At 50.2% G+C, this 10335-nt stretch overlaps 1 protein-coding gene across 1 annotated transcript; it reads left to right on the plus strand.

The window, feature by feature from the left end:
* Positions 1 to 1254: 1254 nt before the first annotated feature.
* On the plus strand, positions 1255 to 10056 carry KLHL33 (kelch like family member 33). The gene is made up of 5 exons (XM_083409872.1): positions 1255 to 1318; positions 3974 to 4522; positions 4684 to 5632; positions 6436 to 6606; positions 7245 to 10056. The coding sequence occupies exons 2-5, from the start codon at positions 3997 to 3999 to the stop codon at positions 7846 to 7848; spliced, it is 2250 nt and encodes a 749-aa protein (XP_083265998.1). The 5' UTR covers positions 1255 to 1318; positions 3974 to 3996; the 3' UTR covers positions 7849 to 10056.
* Positions 10057 to 10335: the final 279 nt, after the last annotated feature.

Consider the following 10335-nt stretch of genomic DNA (forward strand, 5'->3'; position numbering starts at 1 on the left):
TGCCCCACAAATAACCCAGAGATGCATTTTAAATAAAAGGACACATTCTACTCATGTAAAAACATCCTGATTCCCAGACTGTTCGCGGGCCGGATTTAGAAGGCGATTGGGCCGGATTCAGCCCCCAGGCCTTAGTTTGCCTACTCATGCTCCAGGTGTTTCTGCCCCCACCCCCATGCAAATCCCCTTGTTCTCTTTATGGCCCATTGGAAAAACCAGTCCGGACAAAAAGTTTTCCGAGACTGTTGAGGGAATTCCCCTATGATGCAAATGAAGCTGGGTGAAGAGGAGATTAAAGAGCCCTTTTCCAGAGGTGGAGCCCTGTCCTAAAGAGGGCACGCCCATACTTATTTCTCATTCCGTTCCCAGTTCTCAGGCCAGAACCTGGGCACATTTCTGTCCCCAGCTCAGCCGCCTCCATCACACTCTGCTCCTTCCTCACGTTTTCCAGAGGCTCAGCTCTCCAGTCACATAGAACCACAGAACTTGAAGAGACCCCTGAAGATCATTGCCCCTATCACCTTACTTAAAATTCCATAAGCTCTGAATATAAGAGAAAAGGAAGATATTATTCATGGCTGCATGCCCACCAGACTGTGGAAGGGCATTCAAAGCATAGCCACCACCCTCCCCCCCCGCAAAAAAAATTACAGTGGTACCTCGGGTTAAGTACTTAATTCGTTCCGGAGGTCCGTACTTAACCTGAAACTGTTCTTAACCTGAAGCACCACTTTAGCTAATGGGGCCTCCTGCTGCTGCCGCGCTGCCAGAGCATGATTTCTGTTCTCATCCTGAAGCAAAGTTCTTAACCTGAGGTAATATTTCTGGGTTAGCGGAGTCTGTAACCTGAAGCGTATGTAACCTGAGGTACCACTGTAGTTTATTCTTCACAGACCTATAATTCCCAGCACCCTTAACAAGCTACAGTCCCCAAGTTTCTTTGTAGGGGACCAAGATATGCTTTAAAGGTCAGCCTCAGACCCTGGAAAAATGCCACATATAAAAAGCTTCCTGTCTTTTCCAGCCCCACATTCCATAATCTCTAGCTTTTTAGCGACGTAAACATTCCCAGCAATGTTCAAGGTGCTGTAAAGGGGGGGGGGGACTTGAATGATTCAGCCTGAATTTTTCGGTTCCTTGGACCAGTTACATCTGGCTTTCACTTCTGCCTGCTCTCTCCTCCTTCAGCGGCTCAGGCCGGGCTATAATTAACCTCACCAGTTTCCACGTGGGCCAAATTCCCCAGAGGTCAACACTCCAGCTACGGGTTCTTCATTAGGCTAAGGAAAGCCCCCATCTGCCTGGACAGGCCCAACAGGTGAGAGACTTGAGTTTGGGACCCCGCAGGACGGTTACTGAGCAACTCAGCAATGCCGGGAGTATTTAGGAAGAGCTTTATTGTGGGGTGAGGGGGAGGGTTAGCTGTGGGGGGTGGGCTGTCCTATGGGGTTTGGATATTTGCACACTGCCTTTTCTCCAATTAAGCTCTCAAGAAAGGCAGGTGTCTTAACCGCATCTCAGCTTAAGGTTTTGCAACTTGAGCGCCTGCGGCAGTTTTCTAAGAATGTACCAGGTGCGAAAGCACAACACAAACGGACATCCAGCCCTCCTCCTCGCAAACTGAGTCATACAACACACTCATGCATGTGAAACACATTACAGCAACACAGGTATGTCCCTGAGGAGACACCACAAAAATGCCGCACTGGCTAGAACATTGTGATCACTCTGGCTTCCAAGAAATTTGCACACAGCTTCACCGCATGTTCTCCGATTCGGATCACACACACATCACACAAGTGCAACATGCACACTCTTTGCAGCTGTAATTAAAGCACACTTGCTTTTTATGCATCATCTCCATAACACCCACCCACACCGCCAAAGGTTTTTCAATGTTTGCTGCAGGGAAAATGAGGGTGCTAAAAGGCAGGCTGGCAGCAGGGCTAGTTTCCCCTTCCCCTCCCTTTCTCCTCTTCCAGCCATTCTTCTCATTTTGGAGAGAGAGCTTTGTGTTTCACACATGGTGATGGAGAGAAGGGGACGATCCTGCCCTGTTACTGGTGTCAAAATACGATTCAGTTTTCCACTGAGGCAGCTTTGGTCCACAACACTGTGGTTTGAGGCAACCACCTCGGGTTCAAGGATGGGTTTGAGGGGGCTCGGCAGTTACAGGCTCCTGGCTGTACTTTGCTATTGGAGAACAAAGCTGTGAGGCCTGGCCTGCTTCTCCATGAGTAGCCTGTTGCCTCAGGTGCGGTGGAGAATACCGGTTTTGCCAATATTGAAATAGGAGTCAGTTGTGCCAGTTCAATTATATTCTCCACATGGAACGGTACAGATGCCATTTTGTCCTTTGCCTCAGGCAGCAAAATGTCTCAGTGAGGAGACATGGGACACATTCGCACCATAGATATAAAGCAGGGGTACCATTTACAGTGGTACCTTGGGTTACATACGCTTCAGGTTACATACGCTTCAGGTTACAGACTCCGCTAACCCAGAAATAGTACCTTGGGTTAAGAACTTTGCTTCAGGATGAGAACAGAAATCATGCTCTGGCGGCGCGGCGGCAGCAGGAGGCCCCATTAGCTAATGTGGTGCTTCAAGTTAAGAACAGTTTCAGGTTAAGAACGGACCTCTGGAACATATTAAGTACTTAACCCGAGGTACAACTGCACAGGGGCCATGGGTCCCCTCCCAATATTTTCAAGAAGCAGGCCTGGTCCGTCCCCCCCAAATCCCGTGGAAATCCTCAAAAGAACATGCCAGGATGAAGATGCTTGGCTCTGTCGTGTCCTTTTGAGAATCGTCAAAGGGACGCATGGGGCTAAGCATCTATGTTCCGCACGTTCCTTTCACAAAGCTAAGGCAGCTGGTGGTGGGTCGGTGAGGGATGGTGGGCTGAGTCGACCTGGCCAGGTTGGGGGAGTGCCGCACGTGTGATGTCATGCATGTGCAACGGACCCCCATAATGTTGAGCGCACCTCGACACCTATGATATAAAGCACAACGGCATCATTTTAGACAGTCATGGCTTCCCTGTTGTCCCCCCCCCCCCAGAATCCTGGGAGATGTGGCTTGTTAAGTGTGTTAAGAGTTTGTTAGGAGACCCCTATACGCTTCCCAGAGCCACAATTCCCAGAGTGCTTTAACAATCAGTACAGGGAACTATGGAGCCTGCCGGCTGATTTTCCTGCAGAGCCCAGAGCCTCCATGGAGGCAAGGAAGGGCTTGGAGAAGCCAAGTGGTGAGATGGAACCAGAGATGAGAGTGACTGAATGGGAGGGTTCGGTTTTGCTGAACTATGACTCCCGAGTCTAGTGTCTGCTGCTATTATTTCTCTGAACTTACGGACAAGTAAGAGCCTCTGTTTGGGGGACCCAGGACAGTTAAGGGCACTGCGAACTGTAGCTCCGTGAGGGGGTAAACTACAATTCCCAGGATTCTTTGCGAGGAATGTGCTTTTAATGCATGGTGTGTATGCCGCCTTAGCCAACAATTTTAGAATATTTTACAGTCGAAATCTTTTTTATTCTTTGGTGTGAAATATTATCATGGTCGCAGCTGTCAGGAAAAGAAGCTCTATCACCACACAAGCAATTGCGGTGTGGACTGTGGTAGTGTTTTAAATTTGGGTTACTTAAGAGCGTGTTTTGGGATGTAGCTGTGCATCTCCGTCTCCAGTTCTACGGCATTCCTTCACCTTCAGAAAGTTCTTCCTGGTGTTTAGTCGGAATCGCCTTTCTTGCAACACGAAGCCCATGGCTTGGGTCAGACTCCCTCAGAAGGTGGTGTGGTGGACTCTCCTTCATTGGAGGTTGGATGGCCACCCACCATGGATACTCTACCTGAGATCCCTGCATTGCAGGGGGCTGGACTGGATGACCCTCGAGGGTCCCTTCCCCTCTGCAGTTCTATGATTCCCCAGTGCTGCATTGCCTTATGATTTCCATTCCTTCTCTTCCCACAGGTCAGTCTTCTTTTCAAGAGGCGATGTCATGCACCGACAGCCCCTCAGAGGGCGCTGTGGGGCAGCAGCTGGAGCTGCGGAACGAGGGCCACGCCGATGGGTTCTTTGCTGTGGCTCAGCAGCTGAGAGAACAGCGCCATCTCGTGGATGTGGTTGTCACCCTGGGCCTAAGGGACTACGACGCCCACAGCGCTGTCCTTGCTGCAGTGAGCTCGGTCTTCCGGCAACGCTTGGAATGTGGGGAGCATGGCAAGGTGGAGCTGGATGGCGTGACCACACCATGCGGCTGGGAGGCCATCTTGAATTTTGCCTACACTGGGGAGCTGGAGGCCACACCAGAGAAGGCTGGAGAGATCTTGGATGCTGCAGAGGCCCTGGGCGTCCCTCGCGTGGCCGAGATTTGCAAGGCGGTGTTGATTGGGATGGAGGCAGAGGACAGGCTGAGTCCAGAGGATGAGAAATGGGAGACACTGCGGGGCCTGGAGGAGCTTTATGAGAAAGGCATCGGCTGGGACCTGGAGCTTAAAGCTGAGGAAGATATCTATCAAGGTGAACAAGGCAGAGCTTGAGGGGAAGCCCCACATACTGATAGGAAAGGGATCTGTGAGGTGGGATGGAATGGGAAGGCTAGATGTTTTGGGTTTGGGACTATAGGTTCCTAACCGAGATATGGCTGTTGGGTCCCCTGATCTCATCTTCCCTCCTTCCAGTTCACCGACTAGCCTTGGCCTGCGGCTGCGAGTTCTTCCACGGCATGTTCACCAGCGGCATGAAGGAATCCCGCCAGGCGGACGCCCCTCTCTGCACCCGCTTCACCTCAACTGATCTGGGCCTGGTCATCTCCTTTGTGTACTCGGGAACACTGGCAGGTGGATGGGACAACCTCTTTGATGCTGCCCAGGCTGCCCTCCAGTATCAGGTCTCCGGCATCTTGGAACTTTGCCTGGATTTCTTCCGCCACAAGCTGACTCCCGAATCCAGCTTGGATGTCCTCTCTTTCGCACGTGCCTACGGCCTTCATGATCTGGAAAGCGCCGCAGAGAACTTTGTGCTGAGGAACTTTGCTCACGTCACGAGGACGCCCAAGTTCCTGGACCTTCCGGCCAGCCAGCTTGTGCACTTCCTCAGCTCTGATGCCCTCTATATCCTCAATGAATTGGAGGCCTTCCAAGGAGCCGTCCGATGGCTGGAAGCTGACCGGGATGGACGGATGGACCATGCCGAGCAAGTCTTGCGTTGCATCAGGTTCCCTCTGATGTCCACCCGGGAGCTCAAACAGGTTCGAGCGGTAGAAATGATGGCCTCCCCAGGTCGGCTCTATAGCCTCATGGTCGAATCCTTAGCTAGCATCCCGCCAGGCCCTTCCAAGCTGGAGCAACTCCCTTGCCGGGTGAGGTACCCAGAGAAGGTGATTGCCATCAGCGGAGGAGATACGCTGGCAAAGAATATGGCCACTCGCAGCCCTAGCCGGGACTTATGGTTCGCCCACCGGTTCATTAGCAGCATCGGTTTGGTCAAGCAGGTTGAGTGGCGTCGTCTTGGGGAGCTCCCAGAGGGGGCACGCTTCCGGCATGCTGTGGCAGTCAAGGACAACGTGATGTACATCTTTGGTGGAAAGGACTACTATGGGACCAGGGACACCATGTGCTCAGTGTTCAAGTGAGATGAGGATTCTTGCCTTTGGAATTAGAGTGGGTGAGAGGGAAAGAACCAGGTTGCAAGTTCCGCAATGTGAGAAGAGTTGTGGGTGGGGCATGGGAAGGATAAACAGGTCTTCAGAATCAGCATTTCAGCTGGGAGATAATCAGTACAGTTGCGTAGGCCAGAGTGGAGGTGAAAGTTTGGAGAAGTAGTCTATTGAACAGGGTGATAAGGGGGCAAAAGAGGGGTGAGGGGCAAAAGCAGGTGTCAGAGAAGACGTACAGCAGTCAGAATGTCCATAACTGGTGTGGCCTGACCTGCAGAGTTTGATAGGGCTCTCCAGCCAATCAGGTGACTGGGCTGGGAGCCAATCAAAGCCTGCTACACATGCAGTGAGAAAGATTAGAAGACCCCCTCGCGTCTCAGTCCTGATTGGCTGCAGCTTCCTCCACCACCAGCAGCCCCATTAGGTTTTGGCCCATCCCTGGGTTCCAGTAACATATGCCCTGGATGTTAGTGGTTGACTGGCACAAGAGAATGAAAAATAGGATTGTTGGTGTGCTGCCCTTCTAGCAACCCATTGCTCTCTGATTAGGATCCTCAAACAGGAAGGGACATGTTGCCTTTGGCAGCATTTGGCTGTCCAGAAATTTGACATGGATGTTCTAAAGCCACTGTGGAAAAGGTGGAAAGATGTGAAGGACAGACAACATAATGAGGGATGCTTCTGAACCTTTAATTTTAGGAACAGATTCAGAGTTGCAGGGAGGTGGGGTTGCTTCTAAGCGCCATCTTTGTTCCCTGACACTCCCCTCTTGCAGGTTCGACCCTCTCTGTGGGAGTTGGGAGCGGTTGGCCGACATGACAAGTCACCGGAGCTACTTCCAGGTGCTCTACCAGGATGGCTTTTTCTATGCCCTGGGAGGCAGCTCCAACGATGCCTACTGCCTGGATACAGTGGAGTGCTATGACCCCCAGACCAATGCCTGGAGGTGAGGAATTGTGCGTTGGGGGGCTTTGTTGGGGGGCTGGCATCCAGTATCGGGCGCAGCGTTTGCATCTGCATATAGACACATGGAACGGGTTCAGAGGAGGATAACCATCAGGAAAACAAGTCCAAGAGTGAAGGAACTGGATAAATTTTAACCTGGGGAGTAAAAGACTGAGGTGGGACCCAGGTAACAAATGATTTTGGGGTTTGTGTGAGAGAGTGACAAAGTAAAATACTGAAACGAGGAGCACAAGTTTCTCAGGAGCACAAAAGAATGACAATAGTGCCTGTACATTTTGCCTTAAATTTCAGGCTGTACAGATGCTAGAAACTTAGGATACACTTTTAAAGTGGCATCACATCACTTTACACAGTTGTGGCTTACCCTAAGAAACTCTGGGAATTGTAGTTTCCTAGAGAAGTTAGACTGGCTCCCTCCTTGTGTTCTTCCGCCAGCCGATGAAGACCTTCATATTCCAACACACTGTGGGGAACTGACTGTTTCTGAGGAAAGGGCTGGCACTGTGATGCTCCTATTGTTGCTGTTGTGGGGGGACCACCTCTTGCCATTATGCATGCCATGGTTTAACTATGTGTTGTGTGACTAATATAAATTTCCTCCCTGTTCCTTCCCACTAGGCCGTGTGAACCTCTCCCCGCTCCACTCTGTGGTCACGCAGCCTGCATCCTGGACGGAGTCATCTATGTCTCTGGGGGCAGCGACGGCTCGTGTCGTTGCCAGTCCTCCCTGATCCAGTACCGCCCGGGTGCAGCGCCCATCCCGCTGGCCATGATGCGAGAGGAACGCGCAGGCCACAACATGGAAGCCATGGGTGGGTGCCTCTACGTGGCGGGAGGCCTGCGATGGCGGGATGGACACGGGGGCTACGCCGACCAGCTAGCCTGCGAAGTGTACAGCCCGGGCCTGGATGTGTGGGCCGCCATTGCACCTCTGCCACAGGCCCACGTCATCGCCGCCTCCGCTGTCTTGGACGGAGAGCTCTACATCATGGGAGGCTACAGCCACAACACCTATCGTGACACCCACTTGATCCACTGCTACAACCCGACCCATGACCGCTGGGTCAGTGTCGGGACGCTGCCTCAGGCTTACGCAGACCTCAGGGCCTGCATCTTAGAAGTTCCTCCTTCTCTGAGGAGGAAACAGCCCTCGCACTTAGATATGGCTAGTGTGGAGATCCCTGCTGATTCTTCGACAGAGTTGCCATATCAGTACTCCTGAGACGCCTCCCCAGTTTTCTGTGGAATCACCTGCACAGCTTTAATAGGGGCAGAAACTCTAGGAATGGTTCGCACATGCATGCGTGATTTCTCTGTGCTTGTGCAGCAGGGGCAAGGGGAGTCCTTTGCACATTAACTGGACTCCAGCTCCCATTAACCGTAGCCAGCATGGCCAGGTGTTGAGGCTTATAAGAACCGTAGCCTAAAAGGACCGCTAATGGGTGCCAGGGTACCCACCTTCTATGGTGCTTGCAAAAAGTCCCAGTGATTAGCCCCTCAAAAAAAAAAACCCTAACAAGGCACAACAGAAAGTTTTGTCTCCCTGCTCAAGTTGTGGCTGAGCTTCTCCTACATTGAACACACCCCTTAAATGTGCTCACATTTCATTGGATGCTGAGACTTGACACCCAACCTCTGTTCTGAACTGAGTGGTGCAAAGAGCTTCCCTCTCAGAGTGACTGTGACGGTGGCTGGTGTAGGTGATGTGGCAGCCATTTTGGGTCATCTCACCTGCCTCATGGCCCCCAAAAGGTTGGCAATATCTCATTTCCACACCCCTGTTGTATATTTCAGGGACTAGAGGACCCTCAAGGTCCCTTCCAACTCTACAGTGGTACCTCGGGTTACAGATGCTTCAGGTTACAGACTCTGCTAACCCAGAAATAGTACCTCGCGTTAAGAACTTTGCTTCAGGATGAGAACAGAAATTGCGCGGTGGTGGTGCAGTGGCAGCGGGAGGCCCCATTAGCTAAAGTGGTGTTTCAGGCTAACAGTTTCAGGTTAAGAACGGACCTCCAGAACGAATTAAGTTCTTAACCTGAGGTACCACTGTACTGTCCTATGATTCGATGCGATACACATGGCTCACTTGCGAAAACATTGCAAGGGAGGCAATGTGAGAATTCTGCCTGAGGTGTTAATACCGTTTGATGCTGCAGTTACCAAGAAATAACCATGACTTGTGTGAACCAGCTTGGTGCTTCTAATGGAACCACACCAAGCAAAAACCAAAGGGCAGCAGTGTTGTTTTTAAACCACCGCTGTATTTCCACTACGCTTTGTTAAAGCTGCATCTGTTGAATTGCTGCCTGTTGTGCAGCTGTTAAAAAGGCAAGTGCTTCTGTGAGGAACAAGCAGAGAGGCAAAATGCTGTGGGCGAGAGTGGGATTTCCCGTACTTCCTTCAATATGATGAAATTATCAGAAGCAAGAGTTGAATTCTTCAGCCTTGATTGGGGTGGAATCTTTTTGACTGGCAGGCCTTGAACTCTGTTAACACCCCTTGCTTGACTGCCTGGAGGAGAAAGAGGGTAATATTTAGATTCAATGCTGCGCCCATTTAGGCCCTGCCTACTGTTGCCCCCTCAGAAGAGAAAGCAGCCCACCCTCTGAGAAAAGCTCATCACCCCCTGTGCTAGATAGGGTTCAATGCAAGAGCTTCTCTATTAAGCGATGAGTTGCAAAATGATGTGTATACAACAATTAAGCTGCCCACTATTTAGCTTATAACACATGTTATCGTAGGTGGTGTTTTGCTTGTTTTAAAAAATATGGCTGTGATTAATCCTGCTCATAAGGCACATTACTTCACTTTCCCGTTGGGGTTGCCGGCTTTTCTTCCTGGATTTTTAATGCTATTGCACGGCCCTTGCCAGATTTTCAAACGGGCCACTGCAGCTTTAAAGGCAGTCTGCAGACAATGCTTGTGTTCCTGCTGGTGGAAACCTTAACCTGCTGATTCATGCATATCAAACCTCTGCTAAAGGGCCACCTTCTGCTATACATTTAAAGCAATATCATACCACTTTAAGCGGGTCAGGGTTTCCCCCAAAGAATCTTCAAGCACATTGCCTATTCTTCTACAGTCCTTTATTGCATATTTGTTGCGAGCAGGGATTTTCAATTCTGATAAATATGAAAGATCAGAAAAGAGAAAGGCTTCTTTGTGTTGACGAGATGAGAGTTTGTTTCAGATTAGGCCTCTCATTGAGTCTGTATACATACTTAAGGCACACATGTAAGAGGCTTGTTTATATTTTGGCAATGTTTTCGCCAAACGTAGCTGCATTGTTGCATACTTTATGGAAGTCCCACAATCATTTTATAAAGTAGCTGTTTTCTGTGCTACAAATCAAGCACTGCCAGGAGTTTCTTCTTTCTTTTTGTTTTCTAATGCATTACTTATCAATAAAAAATTTGGTGTGGTGTGAGCAATTTTTTATTCTGAAAGTGTGGCCCAGAGAAAAAGTGTGGGGAACTGTAAACTATAATATGGTTGAGAGGGGGGCTCTCAAGTAAAACTTCAGGCCTCTGATAGCTCACCCCCTCACCCCACCCAATTCTTTAATTGTGGGCTCAATTTTGCAGGGCTCTCTTCCAATCAAGGTCTGATTATGTCCCTTTTTTACTGGCCTCTCCACACTTAATACTTAAAAAAAATAGTTGGGGAAGAGGGGTTATTGGGCTGTTTTTGTTTTTATTATGTATTT

Source organism: Podarcis tiliguerta (assembly GCF_965153285.1).
Source record: "Podarcis tiliguerta genome assembly, chromosome: 13".
NCBI classification, from domain to species: domain Eukaryota; kingdom Metazoa; phylum Chordata; class Lepidosauria; order Squamata; family Lacertidae; genus Podarcis; species Podarcis tiliguerta.